Source organism: Pistacia vera, unplaced genomic scaffold (assembly GCF_008641045.1).
Source record: "Pistacia vera cultivar Batoury unplaced genomic scaffold, PisVer_v2 Contig218, whole genome shotgun sequence".
NCBI classification, from domain to species: domain Eukaryota; kingdom Viridiplantae; phylum Streptophyta; class Magnoliopsida; order Sapindales; family Anacardiaceae; genus Pistacia; species Pistacia vera.
In genome coordinates this window covers 395,246-417,994 of record NW_022196022.1, presented here as the reverse complement: position 1 = coordinate 417,994, position 22,749 = coordinate 395,246, and the positions used below count along the sequence as shown (strand labels likewise).

At 36.2% G+C, this 22,749-nt stretch overlaps 4 protein-coding genes and 1 pseudogene across 14 annotated transcripts; 2 read left to right on the top strand and 3 right to left on the bottom strand.

Annotated features, from left to right (window-relative positions):
* Positions 1-81: 81 nt before the first annotated feature.
* Positions 82-4,501, bottom strand: LOC116130260 (transcription initiation factor TFIID subunit 15b). 9 transcript variants are annotated; one of them, XR_004128020.1, is made up of 8 exons: positions 4,186-4,496; positions 3,988-4,081; positions 2,748-3,474; positions 1,997-2,147; positions 1,841-1,910; positions 647-871; positions 491-524; positions 82-408 (listed from the first exon to the last, which is right to left on the bottom strand). XR_004128020.1 is itself a non-coding variant. In XM_031416011.1 (7 exons), the coding sequence occupies exons 1-7, from the start codon at positions 4,400-4,402 to the stop codon at positions 748-750; spliced, it is 1,380 nt and encodes a 459-aa protein (XP_031271871.1). In that variant the 5' UTR covers positions 4,403-4,501; the 3' UTR covers positions 86-747. The 9 variants fall into 9 exon arrangements, 6 of the variants coding, with proteins under 6 accessions (XP_031271871.1, XP_031271868.1, XP_031271870.1 ...); XR_004128018.1 differs by having other exon boundaries at positions 491-871; XR_004128019.1 differs by having other exon boundaries at positions 82-524.
* A 918-nt stretch (positions 4,502-5,419) lies between these two features.
* On the bottom strand, positions 5,420-8,648 carry LOC116130259 (glucan endo-1,3-beta-glucosidase 9). The gene is made up of 2 exons (XM_031416004.1): positions 8,265-8,648; positions 5,420-6,832 (listed from the first exon to the last, which is right to left on the bottom strand). Exons 1-2 carry the CDS (start codon positions 8,612-8,614, stop codon positions 5,716-5,718), a joined length of 1,467 nt encoding a protein of 488 aa, XP_031271864.1. The 5' UTR covers positions 8,615-8,648; the 3' UTR covers positions 5,420-5,715.
* A 1,950-nt stretch (positions 8,649-10,598) lies between these two features.
* Positions 10,599-13,219, bottom strand: LOC116130233 (40S ribosomal protein S4-3). 3 transcript variants are annotated; one of them, XM_031415975.1, is made up of 6 exons: positions 13,202-13,219; positions 13,067-13,114; positions 12,325-12,402; positions 12,062-12,242; positions 11,757-11,881; positions 10,599-11,250 (listed from the first exon to the last, which is right to left on the bottom strand). In XM_031415975.1, the coding sequence occupies exons 2-6, from the start codon at positions 13,067-13,069 to the stop codon at positions 10,822-10,824; spliced, it is 816 nt and encodes a 271-aa protein (XP_031271835.1). In that variant the 5' UTR covers positions 13,070-13,114; positions 13,202-13,219; the 3' UTR covers positions 10,599-10,821. The 3 variants fall into 3 exon arrangements, with proteins under 3 accessions (XP_031271835.1, XP_031271836.1, XP_031271837.1); XM_031415976.1 differs by lacking the exon at positions 13,202-13,219 and having other exon boundaries at positions 11,757-11,854; positions 13,067-13,195; XM_031415977.1 differs by lacking the exon at positions 13,202-13,219 and having other exon boundaries at positions 12,325-12,397; positions 13,067-13,195.
* Positions 13,220-13,423: 204 nt separating this feature from the next.
* Positions 13,424-16,054, top strand: LOC116130248 (mitochondrial import inner membrane translocase subunit TIM22-4). Its single transcript, XM_031415993.1, has 4 exons — positions 13,424-13,747; positions 13,989-14,179; positions 14,258-14,330; positions 15,743-16,054. Exons 1-4 carry the CDS (start codon positions 13,582-13,584, stop codon positions 15,826-15,828), a joined length of 516 nt encoding a protein of 171 aa, XP_031271853.1. The 5' UTR covers positions 13,424-13,581; the 3' UTR covers positions 15,829-16,054.
* A 3,586-nt stretch (positions 16,055-19,640) lies between these two features.
* LOC116130245 lies at positions 19,641-22,183 on the top strand (annotated as a pseudogene).
* The last annotated feature ends 566 nt before the right edge of the window (positions 22,184-22,749 follow it).

Genomic DNA, 22,749 nt, shown 5'->3' with positions numbered 1-22,749 from the left:
AATATTTTCAAATCTTAAAAGAGTCTAGACCTATCATCAAACTCTCTGGAAATTGCCACTCCACAAGACTGAGGACCATGATAAATAGCATCAAAAATTCTATATAACTTTAAAAATATGTGGATTTCATAGTACAATTTAAAATTATCTGATGACAACTGTTTCTCACGAACAGCATATTACTTTGTTCAACCAGACCCTGGACTGAGGGGGTGGGAAGAATATATTTTTGCATATATAATAAATGTGAGCTGCTATTGCCAGAACTAAGTGGGGATGGCCTCGCCTCAAAATAATCTCCCAATTCAGAATTTGTAAAACCGATTAAACCAGAACATGCATGTTTATACTGAGCATTTACACCACTTGTATCAATGCCACATGATCTGGCTGACAAGCGAGCAAAATCTACAAAATGCACTACAGTGCAGAGTTAATTTGCAAACAAGTGATTTGAAAGAGTAGCACTCACCTGAAAATATCAACCTACCTTAGCAGCAAGCAATTTGATTATCCATTTGCCTCTATAAAAACATTCACACAGTTAAAACAATCCCAAGCCTAGAATATAAACCCCTCCAAGTAGTAGCAGATAAATGATAAAAGGAGAAAAAGGGGCAGTGTCCAGGGCAAGTGAACAACCTACCTCTTAGTCTCCAGTTAAAGAACAACCTCGTGAATGGAACATTATTAAAATCCCTCAGACCACTATTTTTAGTACATAAAATGCTCAGAGCTGAAATTCTCTCAGTACGGACGAGAACGGTTTCCCCCATGGTAATGTCTATCTGGCCCTGAACCTCCACCATCTCTGTAGTTGTTGCGCCTGTCTCCACCATTGCCATAGCCACCTCTACCACCACCACCACTGCTGCAAGAGCACTAAGTAAGTTGCATCACTCCCAAGAATGGACAAAAAGTAAAACAAAGCAATAAAGTCCAAAGAGTCTCAATCCTTTATATTTATTAATTCCAACACAAGCATAATAATTCAAAAGATGCCAAAAGCAGATACAGAAAACAAGGGAGTCAAAAATCTTGATCACATCTATGCTGAAATTAAGTCCAAGAAAAAGAATTAGGATAAAAAAAAATTATTTTGACTAATTGAAAGTTCCTCCACTCTATGAACTAGAAAGCTCCAGCTCAGTCAAAATTATTTAAGAAAGTGTTATGTTGGCTAAAAGTATTACAGAATACAAAATTATGTGTCTTCTGGGAACCCACATAACTACAAAATGTTAATATAACTTAGCTTTGATAGAGAGATCAAATGATTTACATATCACAAAGAAGAACAAAGGATGAGACAAAGTTATGTCATATAAAGACCAGAGAGTATACAAGTCTACAACAGCTACAAGGTCAATCAACATGAGATAAAGATAAGATATAGCAATATCTATGAAAATGGAAAAAGCAAAACGAGAATGACATGTCAATGGAGCATTGCACTATCAATGGCTAACGATAAATACTGCAAACATAAATTTAGTTAAAAGACAACATTGACAATCTAAAATTTAAAGTACAAAGGAAATGTTTGCAGAGATACCCATGGTCATGTCTTAGAGCAGTCTTCTCTGCCATCACGACACTAATTTTATGACCTCTCAGTTCATGATCTGAAAAAAAAAATAAAAAAATCAGATGTACTGAGTAGAAGTTTTTTGATATCATACCAAAAAATCAAAAAACAATCTTTAAATACCTTGAAAAAATCCACCTGCAGCATGTGCAGCAGCTGGATCTTCATAGGACAAAACTGCATCACCTTTGTTGTTTCCTTTCTCATCCGTGTATATCTTTATATTCCATGGCCATTGATCTTNAGGGATACCCATGGTCATGTCTTAGAGCAGTCTTCTCTGCCATCACGACACTAATTTTATGACCTCTCAGTTCATGATCTGAAAAAAAAAATAAAAAAATCATATGTACTGAGTATAAGTTTTTTGATATCATACCAAAAAATCAAAAAACAATCTTTAAATACCTTGAAAAAATCCACCTGCAGCATGTGCAGCAGCTGGATCTTCATAGGACAAAACTGCATCACCTTTGTTGTTTCCTTTCTCATCCGTGTATATCTTTATATTCCATGGCCATTGATCTTTGTAGCCTCGCTTCTGCTTGATTCTTCCAACCTAATTCACAATAAAAAAAGGCAATGTTACATCCCATTCTATCACCACATATGACATAACATCACACACATCATTCTAAAGAGAACAGAAAATGAACATCTCACCCAGAAAACAGCTATCATATACTCAATAATACAGTAAAAAACTCAACCAAAAGAATTAACTTCCATCATCCTTAACAATCGGGAGAAATAGGTACACTAGCTGTTAATCAGCAGAGGTAAAGTAGGTACACTAGCAGTCAAACAGCAGACCAACACAATGGACTACATGATCTAAATGGACATTCTAGCAAACAATTAACACATCACAGTCAACTAAACCACCTTGCTTCTTAAATTACAATGAATGGATTTTTTAGTTAAAAAAAAAAAAAGTCAACTAATTTCCACCTCATTAAAATTACACAAAATGAACTAAACAACACCATAAGAAACAATTATAATAAAGAAATAGAAAAACTCTACCTGCAAAAGAACCAATTAGAAAAATAATTGCAATAAATTGGAACATTCATCTAAAACAACACCTAATTATGAAATCAAATAAATATAATTTTACAAGCACTTTGAACATCAAAAGAAAAGATTTAGGTATTACTGTTCCAATGCCTCCAAAAAGTTCTCTCAATTCTTCAACAGTCACATCTGGCGGCAGATTTGATATGTATATCCTTGAGTTGTCACAATAACTATCACAGTCGCCATCACACTGCTTGACCTTAGCTGTGGTATCAGCAGGACCACTACCACTACCACCATAACCACCTCCACCTCCCTGATGTCGAGGACCACCAGCAGCATACCCACCATCATATCCACCAGGTGGGCCACCCCGTCCACCACCCCTTGCATCACTGAAACCATCACCACCATAACCACCTGCAGGGCCACCATAGGATGGGGGATATGAGGCAGGTCCACCAGTGTAGCTAGTCGGTGGAGGAACTGCCTCCATCCCATAATTTGCATTCCCACCATAAGAATTAGGTGCAGGATAATTTCCAGCAGCACCACCATAAGATGCGGGAGCAGGTGCAGGGACCTGACCATAACCGCTATCTTCTCTTCCCGGATTAGCACCATATGAACCACCTCTATTGGCCCCATTTCTACCTTCATAATTACCGCCTCTACCTTCATAATTGCCACTTCGACCACCATCACCTCTACCACCTCGATTACCACCATATCCACCACTGTTTCCTCCTCTGTTATAACCACCACCACCACCACTGCCATTGCCACTGCGATCACCTGTACCCGCAGGTGAGGGTGCACCACATTTGTTACACTCAACCCTTCTGGCAAAGTTCAAATTCCCACAGCTACATAGAAATATGCCAGTTTCAATCACATATTTCACCCGTGTATGTAACAATTAAGAAATCAGAAAAAGATACCCCAATAAACTGAAAGTTAAACATCTAACAGAGATAAAAGCTTCACCGAACATTCCAGCCACAAAGTCAAACCGTACAATGTGTTTAAAAACCTTAAAATGAAGAATAAATCAAGTGTATTATTTTACTAAGAGCATGATACACTTCTCTGAGGTCAGACTTTGGATTGAAGCAGTTAAGTTACCTTCTGAGCATTAAGACTCTCTTACAACCTGATCTTCGTTTTTTTTTTTTTTTTTTTTTTAAACATTATCATTCTTGCACATTATTTTAACCAACTAAAATTATCATCCCAAACAACAGAATTTGGCTGAACTAAATTGTTTTACTTTTATCACAAATAAGTTAATTGAATTATGAACCGTTCGAATCAACATATAATCAACCCTAATATAACAAAGAAGATCATATCAAATACAACAGACAGAAAATAATCACCTAGGATTAGGGCACTTCCAGTCCCCGTCTCTGCCGCCTCCACCACGGCCTCCGCCTCCTCTGCCACCTCCTCCTCTTCCACTACGATCCCCTCCTTTAAACAAAGATCAAAAGAACACCAGTAAATAAACAAAATATTCTTTTTAAAGCAAATAAATCCACTAAACACCATAAAAGAAGCACAAAAAAGCCAGGCACCTCGATTTTGCGAAGGACCACCGTATCCTCCTCCTCCACCACCTCCTCCTCGTCCGCCGCCTCGTCCACCACCATATCCCCCACCACCACGAGCGCCACCGTATCCTCCACCACTATCGCCTCCATAACCTCCGTAACCACCAGCTCCGCCTCCGCCGCCTCCATAACCCCCGCCGTAGGCAGGATCCCCGCCGTCTTGATTGTACATGCCAGACATGACGATCTAGGGTTTCACTTTAGACTTAGCTTATTCAAAATACAAGAGAGAGAGAGAAAAAAAGATTAGGTTTTTGGGTAATCGAGTAATGGCTAATCACTTATATATCGGCCGAGTCGACAAAAGATCTTTCTACGAGCCTCGACCAAAAAATTAAAAACTGTCACATGTGTCTGTAGTGACGTGTATAATTTGTACGCGTGTGGTCTAGGTTAACCGTTGGATCTTCTACTTGGAATTGTAGTTGATTCACACTGTCCGATTGACTCTAGGTTGTGACCTGTTTGTTACGGAGAGGGCAGCGCAAAAAAAGGATGTTTTTTTTTGGTAAAGAGACCGTTTCATTTTTTACAAACTTTCTTGAAGTTTATAATTGTTCAGTTAATTAGTAAAGTTCATACAGGAATCACGTGAGCTAATCAATTATGAACTATCATATTAGGATTATGAGAAAGGATTATTGGTATAATATTATTCTTTTTCTAATAATCAACTTACTCAACTTAAAGATGTGTTTTTTAGTGTTATTTTGGGATTCAATATCACCAATTGATTAAAACCTTTAATAAATGCTAACTAGTGAAGTGGGTAATTTTGTTTAATCGGAAATATCAATTGATTTAAACCACTCTTGGATGATCAGGTGGGACAATAGAGACTCTTAAGTGTATTATTCAAGAGATCTTAAATTTGATTCCCCTCGATTGTTAATAGGGTGACCATTGAAGGATTTACTTAATCATTAACTTTAGGACTTCAGGAATTAGTTAAGTTACGCATAAATTGGTCCAAACACCCCGAGTAAAAAAAAAAAAAAAAATCAACTGATTTATAAGCTTTGCATCAAACTTGGCTTCCTTAAAACTATCTTAAATCCAACCAACTTTCAATTTATACTATTTCTAACTACCATGTCATAACTGACTGTCAAAACATTCATTTTCAATTTAACATATGCCCATGAGAGGTGACCAAATACTAACATAAAGAAAACAGCTGCTGTGTTATGAACTCTAACATACACATCTCCAATTTTAACATCACAACACCAAATGAAGATGGTAGTGTAATGGTACTGGGAAAAAACTTTCAATCAAGTACTCTTTCATTTCTGAATAGAAATAATGACAATGGGCAAAGATCCTAACCTCCAAATTACAAAAATGGGACCTCTTAGTAATTACCTCCCTCTTTTCCAACTTTAAATCCACAATGAAGGTTTTAATCAAGTTGAAACCTTGTACAACAACAAATATCCATAACCACAGAACTGGGGCTGATTAAGAGCTGCAAAAATGGCTGCAGATGTTTTTCTAACCGGCAAAACTGAATAAAATGGCAAAAGTATTGAGTGTTAGCAGTATCATGCACAGGCAAAAATGGGGTCCGAGAAGAGAAGAAGAATGAGAAGTGCGAAGTTCAATAGGAAATCTGCAATTATCCACTGATGGATCGACAGTGGTGATCAAACCTAACCCACCAAAATCACAGCTATTAGGCGTTTGATCATGCTGCTGATAGTAGCTATTAAATGCATATGATATGTTCTGGGGCCAGCTGATATTGTAGCAAGATCCACCAAGAGATAGTGCAGAGCAATCAGCAGCAGAACATGCCTCCAAAGCCCTTGCTGTTGCATTAGACAAGTCTTTATTATTGTTTGCAACACACCACCTCGTAGGAAGGTACTCAACATTTTGTGCATTCACAAGCTTTTTTGCATTCTGGCCAAAATTAAAATGGTATTTGGCTTGGCCATCAAAAGTGAACACACCCCAATGCCTCTCAAAATTTCCAGTGGCTATGCTTCTTTGATCCTCATCTAAAAGACTAAAAATGTATACTTCTATAGGTGGATTCCGAGGTCTAAGTGGAGTCCCCACTCTGCTGTGAAGGTGATCCAGCAAGCCTTTCATGAAGGTCTCTGCGGTAGATGCAGTTGCATTTGCTGTTCCATCTGTCGGCCAACCAATCTGCACTACAACAATATCCATTTCTGGAAAACCAACTGTTGATAATGCAGTAACTAGGGTGTCATAGCTTAAGTCAAAACTGTTTTTGTATGTTTTGTGACTATCATTACGAGGGTGTGCAGTTCCTTTGAAGAGAGCAAAGTCAAGAGAAATATTCTTGTTTTGGTGGAAACTTAAAAATGGTGAGATGGTCACAAAGAAAGGAGAGTGACGCTTGCTAAGAAATGTAAGGAGTTCGACCATGGTTTTGTTTAGTTCAGGTCTGAAGTGTCCTTTTGATGGCAGGCCAGATTCTGACTGGAAGGAATCAAAACTGCATGGAACCACCACTTTCACATCACTAGCCAAGCCTGCTCTGCTTAAGGCTGCTTGAATGTTAATTGCTGCTCCAATAACAAATGGATGGTACTGCTCACCATAGCTTAGGAGAAATGGATCATCTCCGACAGCAACATACCTGTAAAGAGTCAGTAATATGTAAAAAGTGAAGCAATACTCTGATGCAAAATCAGAATTTTCCTCTGACAATATCACATTAAGAAAATAATTATTTTTAGTTACTGTAGTGTTAAATGAAGTCTCCTAAAAATCTCATTTCTATGTTTTATCTCTTTATTTGTATTGCAAACTAAACCAGATCATAAGGGAGGCTCTTTCCACCCCTTCTCAACTGTCCTCTGTCATAAAGTTGTTTGCTAGAAACCCATTTTTCCCTTTAAGTCTAAAAATAGAAATATATTTCAATAATCCACTGAGATGAATACAAGTAATGAAGCACAAATGCAATCTCTTTCATGGGATTTTTACTCTCAAAGTGGAGCACAACTAAGTTGAACCAAAACCTATATATAACAATAGTAACAAGGGCTAAGGTAATTTCGGGGACCCTCTTGTAGTCATCTGAATGCAGTTAACACAAAGTTCGTCCTACAAAGGTAAGCTTATGTATGAGGAAATGGCTCAAGTAGATCAACCTAACCTCACAAAGGGACACCATACCAAGATCTATAAAAGCAGGTTTATATGCTACAGCATGATGAACCAATTTGTGGCATGTATAACCAAAGGGTTGCAGCTCCTGAAGTTCCTAATATTGAACACTTTAGGCAGCTCCTGACATTCCTAAGCCCCTTCAATCAAACCCATTAATACTGTCTTTATGATATGATATCAACTCATGTGGCTGATTCTTAAACAGAACCATAACTCTATCTTTTCTTTATTCAGGAAATTTGATTACAGCAGGGGCAGTAATACCAGATGCCAGGCGAATATTCATTAACTAATTTAATTTCCTCAGTCCAACTCTTAACACATTTAAGCTACAAGAAAGTGCATATGGTCTTCGGGCACTGCAGGATAATGATCCAGAAGAACATAGGGGTGAACCAATAAGATATTTGATAGAATACTTTGGATCTTCAATGGTGTATAAAATCTATTATTTTATGCTTTGAATATATCCAAAAAGAAAAGAGAGAGAGAGAGAGAGAAGGAAAGTTCCAAATTGAGAACATTAGATTTCTCTGTAGTCCTCTTTCTTGGTTAGCTGATTAATGCATTTCAGTAAGGAAATAGTTAAGACAGTGGTTCAGTAAGGTGCCCAAATTAAACCTGAAGCCAACAACACAAACAGACACATTGCATATAGTAAAGACCAAACTTTTATCACACCATTTAATTAGCAGCCACCAAAGTTTTCCTCCAAAACCCTAACATTAAAAAAAATAAAAAAATAAAAATTGTCTAACAGCACTTGCAGAATGACGAGAACAGCTTCCACAAATAGAAACATAGAAATTGAAACAAAACAAAAAATTTAAAAAGAATCCAGAAACATGTTAACAATATTAAAAAACCATAAAAGCAACAAAAGCATATTAACATACTCAATTTTCACTCTAGAGCCACCACCAGAAGAAATGTATCTGGTGACATTATCATGGACCCAACTTTCGGCAGCTTTCTTGGAAGAATTCAAGCTTTTCAGCATAGAATTGGAGATGGCTACAGTGACAGCAATGTTGGAGCCGGAGAGTGCTTGAAGAACAAGTGGGTCAGCATCAAAGAGCTTAACTTTAGTGATGTTATTAGACTTCAAGAGCTCCACCACCTTGGGAGGTGGGACTGGGTGAGAGGCTGTGGTGCCCCAGTTCACACCAATGGCCAGACCCGGTGAGCCCATTGAAGTGAAGGTTAAGAAGAGAAAAAAGATGAATAGACTCAGATTTGGAGGCATTTTAGAGAGTAGAGACTCTGGTTGTTTGTTCTGGGAAAAGGGAGGGCTTCTGGGAGCTGGTGGCAACCATAAAATACGGTTCACTCAGTTTGTTGGGCTTTTGGTAATTTTGTTGTTCAGCAGCAGACAGAAATACTGTTTACTCTTACATTATTAAACCATTATTAATATAGTATTATTTCATTTATATTTACATGACATTTGAAGCCCATCCTATTAATTTGTAAAAAGATTTAAATAATAAAAAAAAAAAAAAAAAAAATTCAACAGTTCTTTATTTAAAAAAAAAAAAAAGGTTGGCCATTTTTTTTGTTATATTGAATGAATGGACTTCATATCTCAATCATCAATCACTTGTGAAGATAACCACTACTGGATGATCTAACGGTCAACTAGACTTTTGAGTGTATTACTTAAGAGTTGTCTTGAGTTCAGTCCACCTAGGTTGGTAATAGAGGTGAAGATTTATTGAGATACGTGTAAACTGACCCGGATACCTCGTCACCAAAAGAAAAAAAAAAAAAAAAAGACTTGTGAAGATGATGAGTTTGGTGATTATATCACTGTGTTTCCATAATTTGTTCTTTCACTTCTGTAGATGCATTAGGCATCAACATAATTCATCATTCCCATATTTGAACTGGATAAGATAATAAGAAATATGTAACCATTCATGATATGAGAATTCGTCAAACTTGTCTGAGCCTGAAAATGAAAATGCATCAATGTGTATGCAAAAGATTGGACCTTTTCTTTGTGTTCGAACCGAAACTTGCAGATAGCTAATGACAATAGCAGCGATGCTACAGACACCAGAAATGGGTATCGAAAAATTGCACCGAAATACATGGCCTCTGACTCGGACATCACCACGTAAGACACGATAAAATAATATAATTCTACTGAGATTTAGAAGCACAAAACTGCTTTTATTGAACTTGTGTCGAACCAACAGCAACTTGAAGTGGAACCGGGCCGAGCACTTAGGCAAGTTGAAGCTGCGAAACAAGAGCTTAGTTCAGTCTTGGTGTAGAAGGACGAGTCAGTCTTGTTGTAGAAGGAGGTTAAATTATCAAAAACGAAGAAGAAGCAAGCTGAACTGGAAACAAAAGCACTGAGTATGTGCTTTTTGGACAATCGTCCATATAATTTGGACGGCCATCCATATTAACTAGACGTCAGTCCATAGAATTTGGACAAGCGTCCATTGTTGTTGTTGTTGTTTTTTTTTTTTAAATACTTTTTATGGACCCTCGTCCATTCCATTATGAACGGCCGTCCAGGAAGTATGGACGGCCGTTCGAAACCGTTGGATGGCCATCCATTTACGTCAGTGTTCTATGGTCCAACATGGCGACGTCCATGTACTTTGGTGCAATTGTTCGATACCAAACTTTCGGTGGATATCGCATTTTTTATGACAAAAATGAGGTGCACTTGGCTGATTTTCTGGAGAGTCTTTTTTTTAATTGTTATTTAGCTTCACATTTGAAGAATTCTAGGTGCAGCATATGATTCAGTCATTTGTTTTCACTACATTTAGGTGGAAGCCAATCCATCAAGAAACTTTTGGAATATGTAGGATTTTAGTTAAAGAAGAGTGGGCAAAGGAAATGGTAGTTCTTGATGTTCATACATCCATTCAAAACTTCTTAATTCTGTCTACACAATGTACAATTTTGATTCTCAGCTATTGAACCTTTATTTTTATTTATGTTAGTGGGAAATGTCAATAATTTGCAATCACAAAGACAATCGATTGAGACCTTTTGATGTTGGAGGAAGTTAATACTTGATTATCTATTCCATTATCAGCAAGTTAGAAACAAGAAGATCTTAGATGATTGTCAGCAGCTGGTGTAATAGATTTTGAGCTAGTTTCTGGGATAGAAGGGCCATTCATTAAGAGTCAATTAGCTTAAACGACTGGAAAGGAAACAGAACGATGTTGGAACTTGGAAATGAACCAAAATTTCATTGCTACTATTGTCAAAAAAATGTCTATAAATGTTATTTCTTCATTCCCTCCCAAACTAGAACTAAAACAGGTGTTGCAACTCATAAACTTGACCTAGCTACTATGGTCCAAAAAAAGAAAGAACACTGAATGAAACTCAAAGAAAGTATCAAATTGCAGAACTCGAACTAACTTTTCCATCTAGTAAACATTCTAAAGACATGGCATGAGGTGGTTCAAGTTATCATCTTTATGCAGAAGTTGCTTGGGCTTGTCTCTTTCTTGCCTCCTCGATGATAGACAATTTGATACCCTTGCCCTTGGGGAGAGACACCCATGGCTTAGTACCCTTGCCAATGGTGAAAACATTACCTAGACGGGTTGCAAACTCATGACCTAGAGCATCTTGGATGTGGATGGTCTCAAAGCTCCCTTTATGTTTCTCTCTGTTCTTAATGACTCCAACACGTCCTCTATTCCTGCCTCCAGTTACCATCACAACATTTCCAACATCAAACTTGATGAATTCAGTGATCTTGTTGGTCTCTAAGTCTAGCTTGATGGTGTCATTGGCCCTGATAAGTGGGTCTGGATAGCGAATAGTTCTTCCATCATAAGTGTTGAGGTAAGGGATTCCTTTCTGTCCAAATTGCACTGATCGGACCTTGCAGAGCTTGAACTGTAAGACACATTTTAGAGCCCAAGTCAGGTAATAATTAAATACGCATAACAGAAGTGCAACAATTTACAGGCATCAGTACACCAGAAATCAGTATGATGAGATAGAAATAGAATCATGATAGGATTCGTGGATTCTAAGAATTCTTTGGTAACAATTCTACAAAAACACTCCCAAAATAGGTAAATAAAGACAGCAATCATGTGGCTGGCACATTCTATTTCATGGATTCTCAAATACATTGGGTCACGGATTTTACTCAAACATGTGCTGGGCCAATGGGCAAATCACTTTTCTAGCCTGTAGGGATTATTGTCTTCCTTTACATATGATTCAACTTTGAAAAATCTCATCACATTGATTTAATTATGCAATATGTTAAAACAACAGAAAACTAATAATTGATTCATGTTGAGTATCCTTTCTGTTATAACGTATCAAATAATACAATATATTCTCCAAATAACAAAGTCCAACATAAAAACAAATTGACTTTCAGGACTAACCTTTGCCTCATCATCCCTGACTGAATGAAGGCGAAAGCGGCCCTTAGTGTCATAAAGCAGACGAAAGTTCTCATTTGTCTTTGGAATTGATACAACATCTGCCAATAGATACGACATGTACAAAACTAAAACTATGGAAATCAGGTCTAAATGATGGATCTATCTCGAACTTAAATTGGATTTTACGCTGCCTGCAATGAAGAAGCTATATTCCCAGTATAATGCTTCAACTCATCTCACAATATTAATACTACATAATAATTGACAAAAAGGAAACAATAGCAAATAGGTTGAGGCATGCATACCCATGAAGCCTGCAGGGTAAGTCTTATCAGTGCGAACCTTCGCATCAACCAAAACATGTCGCTGCATCAAAATTGCAATGACTTCACGGTATGTAAGGGCATACTTCAACCTGTTTCGCAAGATCAGGATTAGTGGCAAGCATTCCCTGGACTTGTGGGGCCCAGACGAAGGCTTGGGAGCCTACATGAAGAAATAGAAAATGTCACAACCAAAAGCATTAGTGAACCAAATAACCAACAATCATCTCAAAATCCTCACTTACAAATGCACCCCCAAGTTTATCAAGCATCCAGTGCTTTGGGGCATTAAGCCTCTTCAGATGTTTCTTCAAACCTCTAGCCTGTAGCACACCATAAAAACCAAATCTCAGCAACCACAATAACAATAAATTGTTCAACACATTACCATATTACACTCGCAAAACTTTGAAAGTAAGTAAACACATTACAGGCCGGAAAAAAAAAAACTCATTCAAAAATAATGGAACAACGAAACCATCTTCTTTCTACCAATTACAACACATTGCCTCCTCCCATAACAAAAATTATAGTAACACAATATATGTGTTACTATACTTCAATTACTTACATAAACCGAGGAAAAAAAAATCAAAATCCAATATTAGCAACTTTCCTTCACTTAAAATCATGAATTAGTAACAATAGACACCTATCCATGCCTTTTGACTCGTTTTAATTAACACTGCATATATAAAATACTCCATCTCACACTTTTTTGCATCCCCCCGGATTTGAATAAACTAAAGACACAATATTTACTACACAAAAAATCAAAAAAACAAAAAAAACACAGGAAAGGCCGCTACTTTAATAACAATACCTAGCAGAAGAACCCAAAAAGATGAATACAGAAACAGAACTATCATCAAATAAATGAAACACAAGAAAGTTCAAATCACATTCACACATTGATAAAAGAATGAAAAATAACTAAAAATATTATCAAAAAAAAAAAAAAAAACATAAAATGAAACACAATCTAACCATGTTGCTGCTCTGGACTTTGATTAGCGCACGGCGTGGATATTTCACCTGCAAAACAGAGAAAATAAAAACAAAGTGAAATGTGAAAATGTTGGTGCCACTCTCTCAAAGCAAGTAAGCTTCAGCTGCTCACACTTTATACAACGGCTCAGAGGCTTGATGCCCTATTTGCTTAACTACGAATGTGACGTCTTTTTTTACGCGTTGGACGGCGTTCAAAACATTAACCCATCTAATTACGATTCTGCCATCTCCGGAATTTTAGGTGGGACCGGGTCCAGTTAAAAATTAGAATAGGTGTTAAAGTACACCGGCTGTGACTCACCCTCTTAACACGCTAAAACAAAAGTCTCTTTTATTGGAGTGTTCAATGGGCGGCTAAACCTCAAAACCCCCAAAACCCTCTTGCTTGATATCCAAGTATAATATTGGGATTTATATGGCCGTTCTGATTGTTTGAAATCACACATCTTTCATAAATTTTAGTTTTTTTTTCTTCTTCCTCCAATCAAAAGATGGCTTCTTCACATCCTGATGCTGAATCTGACAACGGTTCTTCGGTTTCAAAAGAGCCAGATAAGCCTCAATATGAGGCATTTAGAATGCCCACAACGGAGGAGATTCGCGCGCAAGAAGTTTGGAATAACTGTGCTGTTCGTAGTGTTGTCAGTGGAGTCATGGGTGAGAAGCCCTTATTTATTTATTTATTTGTAATTTATATTCTTTATTTATCACCATTTATTTCGTGGTCTGAAGGAGCACTATTGATTTGAATTTGAAGGAAAAAACTTGAATTTTAATCAGCTAAGTTGAGCAATTATTCTGAGCATTTAAGTTTTGAAGGTTAGTGTGCACGGTTTTGGGGATTTGGAGGATAATTATTTGATGGGTTTGTTTGTTTTTGCGTTTTGGATTATTGTAGGGGGTGGTCTGGGGTTTGCCATGGGTATCTTTTTAGGTGCACTAGATAATCCAATAATGCAAGAAGAAATGACTGGTAGGCAGCAATTTATGTACACTATGAGGCAAATGGGGCAAAGAAGCTGGAGTTCAGCCAAAACATTTGCAGTCATGGGCTTGGTTTTCTCTGCTGCTGAGTGTGTTATTGAGAAGGTAATGTGCATTTTGATATATGCTTCATGAGTTAATATTTTTGCTTTAGGGACTAATTTTGTACTATTCCTTTTAAAGGCACGGGCAAAACACGACACCACCAATACGGTTGTTGCGGGGTGTGTGACTGGAGGTACAATGTCGGCAAAAGGTAATCTTTTCATTGTTGTCATTTGATATCCTATACATAATACATGGAATGTGTATGAGCTTCAGAAAGCAGTCAGTTATGGACTTCACTCTCTGGAGAAGACACATAAAATGTTCCCGACTGACAATTTGAATCTAGTTAATCAGACTGTCTTTTTTCTTTTGCAATCGAATTCAGTGTGCAGGAATGCCATCATATTTCCATGCAAATCATCTGCATGGTTGAACTTTAGAATGATATTTTTCTCTTGTAATTTTCTTTAGAAAAATTGAAACAACAAAACATGATAGTCAAGTCCATTATAGTATTCATGTAGAGATCAATAAGTTTGGAAGTTGGACATTATCGTTACTTTCTTCAGTATCATCCTTTAAAGTGATCTCGTGCAATTTTCTGAATACCTGAGCTACAAAGTTGTGATATTCTTTTGCGGACTTGTAATTTATGATAGGCATAAAATTAGGCATTATTAATTCAAATGGAGACGGCAAACTTTAAAGTGATATAGCCAGTATCTCATTGTGGCTTTGTCATGTTCTGCAATGAATGCCAATAGAACTGCTAAAATATTGTCTGATCTTTTCCTTGCTTTTGGCAAGCTGTTATTCCTTTTCCTCCTTTTTGTCCAATGTACTGAAGTACTTGGCAAGATAAATTTGATGGTGCCCCCTTTAATGGTTTTACATGCCTATATCATCTCATTAGTCAACCCAGATGCTGTATCATTTGTTGATAGAAAATGGACAGCTAGGGTTTGAGAAGGGTTTGTAAGGAGTTCTTATTTTAGGTCTGAAACTTGGTGGTTGTATACTAATGGTTATTGGCACCATTTCTCGGTTTGACTTATTTGCAAAACCTGATCACTTACCTGGAAATAGTGGCTGGTGTTAATGATGTTTGGCATAGTTGATCTCGTGCATGGGGAGAGTCAAAGCATTTGATAGTGAGCTTAAGTCTTTTATATGGTTGTCAATTACATAGAAAAAAGGGAATGCTCTTTTTCTGTAGTTTCAAGTTCTTTTTACTTTGCTTAAGACATTTTTGCCATTCTGTTTGATATCCTGGGGAATATGCTGGTCTGAAATGGTGCTCTTATACAAGAGTGAGAATGTAGTAAGTTTAGGTTTCTTTGCGCTTAAAGGTTATCCTTTTTATGTTCAGGGAAATACTTCTCTAGCATGGTTTTCATTGTTTTGGTGTATTTGGACTCCTGTCAAGATATTTTAATTCGTTAAATTAAAAAAAATAATGGTGGATATATTCTCTTGAACATCCAACTAGATAACAAGCAGCTTTTTGTTGTATGCCTCACTCAAAATATTAGATTTGGTCCTCACCCTTGTTATTTGATTTAAGATTTCTTGCTTTACTCGGTAAGCAGCCTTATTTATCTTATTGTTTGTCTCATCTAGGTGGGCCAAAAGCTGCATGTGTCGGTTGTGCTGGTTTCGCCGCATTTTCGGTTGTGATAGAGAAGTTTTTAGATAGACATACTTGAGTGGATGATGTACTATGTACCATTTTTGCAAAGCATCCATTTATCCAGGCTTTGGAGATTATTAGCGATTGCTAGCATGCGAGATTTACAGTTTCCCTTTTGTTATCTACAAACCTCATTTTAATACCATCCCTCGTAATAATGAAGGGATGTATCATTGAAACCATAGTTTATTATTGCTCTTGTACCATTACCATTCTTTATCCATTACAGTTTCAGTAGTCAATATATTCTTCACATTCAGGATAGACCCTATATATATGACTTGTACAATCTCCAACAAATTGATTTGGAGTTTTTTTAGTTGTTACTTTACATACTGCATCTACTGAAAGATTGTAGTATCATTCATGATGAAGTCATTACAAACAAAAGGCCAGTGCAGGCAATAAATATGGATCCTGGCAACAGGAATTGTTAGTGTGAAATTAATTATTGTGTTCAGTAATGCAAAGCTCTGTTTTGAAAACCGGACTAGACCAGCCGTCCGATCGGGACCCGGCAGCTTCTTCGGTCCGGTTCAGGTCTTAGGGGGGTTTTTAATATGTCAAAATTATAAGGGTTAATTTGTAATTTTATAGGGGTGTTTTGGAAGATATGTCAAAAGTTTAGGGATTAATTGAATTTTTTGGGGCCTTTTTGAAATAAATAAAAATTTTAGTGACTAATTTAAACTTTTTAGGGGAATTTTTAATATATTAAAATTTAAAGGATTAATATGTAATTTTTTAAAAATAAAATTGTCGTTGACCTCATCTATCCAACCGGTTGATCCAACCGGTTGACCTGTTATTCGGGCAGCAAGGACAGCAAAACAGGTTGTCCTTTGATCTAGGTTTTAAAACAATGATGCAACGAAATAGTTTGATAATATTAATATTAATGAAGATAAATCAAAATGATTCTCATAATTTCAGAGAGGTTTGATTTAAGCCTTTCCTTCAACTTTGCCAAACCATTTTTACCTTGTTTGGGCCATCTCAAATGGGATCCTAAATTAGTGTAAAACACCAAAACGGTGTTCAAATGTTATTCCAACCCAATTCTAAATCACACCAAATTTGTTCATTCACACCAAAACACCAAATAATTTTTGCATTTTTCAATATAGTCATTTTTCTTTTCTCTTTCAAAATAAATCTTACATTTTATCTCTTAAATTATATTTTATTACATTTATATCCTTATTTTTGTTATTTATTCTTTTTAATTTGTATTTATGTTAATTTGATTATTATTTATATTAATATTTATAATAATGAATTTGTAATAATTATAATTCAAAAAATGATGAAAAATTAAAGACAAAACTTCATTACAATGCAAATATTAAACTTCAATAACTCAAAATAAATTAACACTAATTTAAAAACACTAAAATTAAAAGAAAATATAACATAAACTAGGATAATAATTTAGTATTCCGACAATTAATTCCAATTCCTCTAAGATTATCAAAACATTAGCTTAAAGAACTAGAGGTATTTTGAGATCATTGACCTTGTTATTGAGCTCTTTTTTGCATAATTCTTAATTGCTTATTTTGAAAAAACTCACGCAAGCTCGAATCGGTTATGGAATTCAAATCTTTAAATAAAATTTTATTATCTTCCCGATATTCTGCCAAAGTCAATTTTTTCATTTGGATTTCGTAATTTTCTGCCCTATCTGAGCTGTCCCGATTGAAAGTTTCAGCGAGCTGTCAATTTTCTTCTTTAATAGTTTCAATAATTGTTGAAACTTCTTCATCATTTTTCCTTTTTAATTTTGCTTTCTTACCCATTGGGTTGTTGAGCTGAAATACCGCCAAGATTCATCATTTATGTTTAGAGAAAATGACGATAGCCGAGGAGACACCGATTGGGGAGACTCTGAAGTGAGAGTCTCTGATTCTGATGATACAAACTACCAGTTTGCCGTTGAAATACTTTTGCAGCGTTAACGACTTAACATTATCGGTAAATTTTTCAATATACTTAAGTATAGGCCACACATGATCAAATCTAAAACCTTTCTTGTAACTTTTATCTTGTGCCAGTAACATTTTGGCTCGAAACAACTACAAAACGATATACATGTAACTTTAAAGTCAATTAGGTAAAAAATATTAATAAATGTAATGCAATAGATACTCGCAATATCTTGCTCAAAAGCACCACTTGGATTCATATTTTTAATTTGACGTACGCATCCCCTCAATTTGTCAATAGCTTTAAAGATCAATTGCATTTGACTCTACAAAAATCTTTTGTTTCGAATCTGAGTAAGAAACACAGGTTTGGAACTACTGTAGTCAAGCTCAACTCGAGACCATAATTGATTATTGGATTGGTTTATACCTGAAATCGGGTTTTGAGAAACATCAAGATAAATATATCATAGATGCATGTCTTCTTCATTTGTGTACGAGGAACTTTGTTGTGTAGCCATTTTTTAACACAAATGTAGAAGATCAAACCGGTAACAAAACTTTTAAAATTCAGCAAATATACCCCTAAAAAATTGTTAAGTCCTTATACAATTGAAATTTAGCAAACACAGCCCATATACAAATTGGCACAATTAGTTGGCAGCGACAACACCCCAAACGCAATCTCAATCATCCCTTGAGCTCATTCACCAGAAAATCTACCCAAGATTTGGTCGACATTCTAACCCAGATATCATCGACACCAGCGTCAACAACCCTCTCCATCACTCCGAAAATACTCTCTTCTTCCTCTTGATGAAAACCTACCTCACTTCACCCCCACCCGATTAGCCTTGCCAATCACCGGCTATTGCCGTCGCCAGTTTTTTTTTCGATTTCCTTTCGATTCACTCACTGTAAATCAACTCTGTCGACATCATTGCACTCACCGACACTTTCTCTTCAAAAGTCCCAACACCCTGGCCTTCAATAGTTTGTCGATCATCATCCCAAATTCTAGGGTTTTGGGTGAATAAGAAAAATGTTAACCCGTTCCGAAAAAGCTCTCGGTTCCCAGTTAAACCAATTAAACCATCAGGCCTGGCCAGATTTTACAATAGTGGATAATACATCTTTTTGAATAAAACACAAATCTCAAAAGCTTGAATGGACAATACATCTTTTTGAATAAAACACAAATTTCAAAAGCTTGAATAGACAATACATCTTTTCTCAAAAACTTGAATGGACAATACATCTTTTGAAATAAGACACAAATTTCAAAAGTTTGAATGGACAATACATCTTTTTGAAATAAGCCACAAATCTCAAAATCTTAAATGGACAATATATCTTTTTAAATGAGACACAAATCTCAAAAGTTTGAATAGACAATACATCTTTTGAAATAAGATAAACCATTTTTTAATCATATAAAATAATATTTTTTTTGTCCAAAATAATACCTTCTTTGATTATAAAAGCTCACACCAAATCAACTTCCAAATCATTCAACTTATTGATCTACAAAGATGAATATCAATATTGGAAGTCCGTCTCATTTATCATCTTCTAATTCATCTTCATTTTCCGATAATGAATATGATGATGTGCAATTGATGAATGATCTTGAAGCGATTGATGCAGAACAAGAAGCAATCCTTCGCATGAGAGCTAACAACAACCTCCTCCTTATTCACTATCTCAATCAACAAAACAACCAGGTAACCTTTTTTAGGTGAACCTACCAAAATCAAATCTCCTTTTTTTTAAATTTGGTACGTAAATCTTACTGTTGATGATATTTTTCTATGTGTGGGGCCCTTTTTGAAATGTTTAAAAAATTATGTCCTTCTTTTATATCTTAAAAAAGAATTGTACCTAACTACAATATAACTCCGAAGACAAACAGCCGAGTAGCACGTAAGTTATCTTTCTTCAGCACTCAAGACCGCAGAACCGATGCTTCTGAAGCTGAAACAGAAGTGAACTCTACAGCTCATTCGAAAATGTCCAACAAGGAAGGTGAAGTAGTTTGTGTCACCGGAGGCAGCGGCTGCATCGGCTCCTGGCTTGTCCGCCTCCTTCTTGACCGCCGTTACACCGTCCACGCCACTGTCAGAAATCTCAGTTACTCTCCCTCTATCTTTTCACTTTTATATATCCATTTTTCCGAAACCTGACCATTAATTATCTCTAATTTCTTCCTTTTCTTTTTCTGTTAACTGTTGTTACAGACGATGAAAAAGAAACTGAGCATCTAAAAGCCTTAGAAGGAGCTGACACGCGGCTTCGTCTCTTCCAGATCAATCTTCTTGACTATGACTCATCTTCGACGCAATTACGGCTGTGCTGGTGTCTTCCACCTCGCCTCTCCCTGCATCGTTGATCAAGTCCTAGATCCTGAGGTCCTTACAGCACGGCTTTATTTTATCACATTATATTTTTCTACTCTTCAGCTGATTTTTTTTTTTCTTCTAATTTGATCAAAAGACTTTTGGATCCTGCTATTAAAGGAACAGTGAATGTACTCTGGCAGCTAAGGCGGTGGGAGTCAAGCGCGTGGGGGTCACTTCATCCATTTCGGCTATCACGCCAAGTCCTAAATGGCCAGCTGATAAAGTCAAGGCAAGGATTGCTGGACCGATGTTGATTACTGTCAGCTCAAAGAAGTAAGTAGTAGTTGTTGTAGTTGCTGTTTTGTATACCATGGGTAATACTGCAATTTTACAAACATTTTATCCTAACAGACAGAATATTGAAGTTAAAAAAAAAAAAAAAACTCAACTCATTTCCTGAGATGAATGATATGGTGATAAAAGAAAAATAGTTTGTTCATCCATAACTTGCTATGTGATCTTTAAGTTCTGAAAATGCAAATTTTGTTGTTGTGTGTGATAGTTGTGGTATCCGCTTTCAAAACATTAGCTGAGAAAGCTGCCTGGGAATTTGCCAAGGAGAATGGTTTAAATGTTGTGGTGGTGAATCCTGGAACTGTGATGGGCCCTGTTATTCCGCCTACACTCAATGCTAGTATGCACATGCTTGTACACTTCTCCAGGGTAATGCTCTTTACCAACTTCTAACTTGTAGGATGCATCTGACTGAGTGTAAATTGTCCAATTAGTTGAAATACTGAGTAAATTATTCGAAGCAAAATGAAAAATTTGACTACTACTTAAGGATTTTGCATGCTATGTCTAGCTAAAGAAAAGTTTGTTTCTTTTTATCTGACATTTGACTCTCATTTTATAGTTGTGGCTCAATGAAACAGTTAAGGCACACTAGCATTTGTATCTGTGGCTATGGGTAGTTATAGTGATCAAATTATAAAAAATGATTCTTCATTCATGTGTTTTTTAATAAGGAAAGGGTGCACTTGAGCACTAATTTATGTTCTTGAGTATTTATGTTCTAAGGTCTTATTTCAGTGGATAGAGAGGTATCTCAGACTTAGTGATTTCAGTTAATCTGACTCAAGTTAATTGATTCAGTCTCCTCTATTGTTAAAAAGATTTTTCATATCTGTGTAAGTTAAACATTCTTAGTTTTCTTTTTTGGAGTTAAGAAAAAACTGGTTTGTCCATCTTTAGTTGCACTGAGACATATGAGAACTTTTTTATGGGATCGGTTCACTTTAAAGATGTCGCCTTGGCACATATCTTGGTTTATGAGAACCCATCAGCATCTGGAAGGCACTTGTGTGTTGAAGCTATATCTCATTATGGAACTTTGTGGCCAGGTTGCAGACTTTATCCTGAATATAATGTGCCCAGGTAACAAGTCTTACTTCCTACACCGCATGCTAGATTTGGAACAAGATAATCCTCATCTGTTTCTAGAACTTTGATGTTTATGCCATTAAAAGGGCCAAACTTTTGAGACTGCCCATATTTGCATGCGTATGCCAAAACATTCATGATTCTCACATTATGAGTTTGAATCAGAGATATAAAACATTTTTTTCTTCCCATCATATCATCTTATGAAATACCTTGACTGATTGTGAGCATTTTAGTTCATTATGTGCTTATCAGCATATAATGTCCTTCTTCGGTATAAATACAAGTGATTTGACACCATGAGCTCCGAAAATTTATTTGCCTGCATTTTCTTGTAGTTTGCCGAAGGATACCCAACCTGGCTTGTTGAGAACCAGGGATGGATCAAAAAAGCTGATGGACTTGGGTATGCAATTCATTCCCATGGAGCAAATTTCAGGGATGCTGTTGAGAGTTTAAAGAGCAAGGGATTTATATCTTAAATGAAGTTACACGTAGCATCGCTTAATAATATATCTCTGTCGTAGAAGTGATGAGTTGTGACGGCATGTATGAATAATTTTAGTCACTGGGATGTGGCTCTGTAACTATTACCTTCTTGTTCTGTAATATAACCATCATTCGATGAACATATTTTACTAATTACCAATTTTGTGTTGGAGAATTTGTCCTGTTAATTTTTAATATTTCTTCAGGGGCAGAATGGTATCCTGACAATTATCTATTCATGCTAAGACAATCTCCCCAGGGGCCCAAGAAAAAGCTTGAAACGCATACTAAGGCTACTATAATAGCATATTTTTATCAATTTGGATGCCATTTGCACATTTTACATTCAAATTAAACTCTCAGAATCTAATAAATTCCCTCTCCTTCCCTAACCTGTTCTTGATCATCAGTTCTCTATCACCAGCTAATTCCAGAGTAGTTCTATCCAATGCCCAGAATGGAAAATTGTCTCTGGAACTATATATGAAACCCTTTGTCCTTATGTCAATGCTCAAATTTCATTGTCAACTATCTGAATAAGCTCTTCCAGAATGGACCCATCTCTGTAATTGATCTCAAGCTCACCCGTATTGGTAACGCCAAATCGGACCCAACAACACCATCTCTTGCCAGGTTTTTTTTTTTTTTTTTTTTTTTTTTTAATTTTAATTATCTGATAAGCTCTAATTTAACACAAACTTATACTCTGAGTTACACAATCTAACTTAGATTTACACAAAA

Coding starts and splice junctions, on each gene's coding strand:
- LOC116130260 (XM_031416008.1), bottom strand. CDS start 4,402: ATGTCTGGCATGTACAATCAAGACGGCGGGGATCCTGCCTACGGCGGG. Junction 4,082..4,185: donor TGGTCCTTCGCAAAATCGAG/GTGCCTGGCTTT, acceptor CTTTGTTTAAAG/GAGGGGATCGTAGTGGAAGA. Junction 872..1,555: donor GCTCTAAGACATGACCATGG/GTATCTCTGCAA, acceptor GTGCTCTTGCAG/CAGTGGTGGTGGTGGTAGAG.
- LOC116130259 (XM_031416004.1), bottom strand. CDS start 8,614: ATGCCTCCAAATCTGAGTCTATTCATCTTTTTTCTCTTCTTAACCTTC. Junction 6,833..8,264: donor GGCTCTAGAGTGAAAATTGA/GTATGTTAATAT, acceptor GACTCTTTACAG/GTATGTTGCTGTCGGAGATG.
- LOC116130233 (XM_031415975.1), bottom strand. Junction 12,243..12,324: donor ATAAACTTGGGGGTGCATTT/GTAAGTGAGGAT, acceptor TTCTTCATGTAG/GCTCCCAAGCCTTCGTCTGG. Junction 11,882..12,061: donor TTACCCTGCAGGCTTCATGG/GTATGCATGCCT, acceptor CCATAGTTTTAG/TTTTGTACATGTCGTATCTA.
- LOC116130248 (XM_031415993.1), top strand. CDS start 13,582: ATGGCTTCTTCACATCCTGATGCTGAATCTGACAACGGTTCTTCGGTT. Junction 13,748..13,988: donor TGTTGTCAGTGGAGTCATGG/GTGAGAAGCCCT, acceptor GGATTATTGTAG/GGGGTGGTCTGGGGTTTGCC. Junction 14,331..15,742: donor AGGTACAATGTCGGCAAAAG/GTAATCTTTTCA, acceptor TGTCTCATCTAG/GTGGGCCAAAAGCTGCATGT.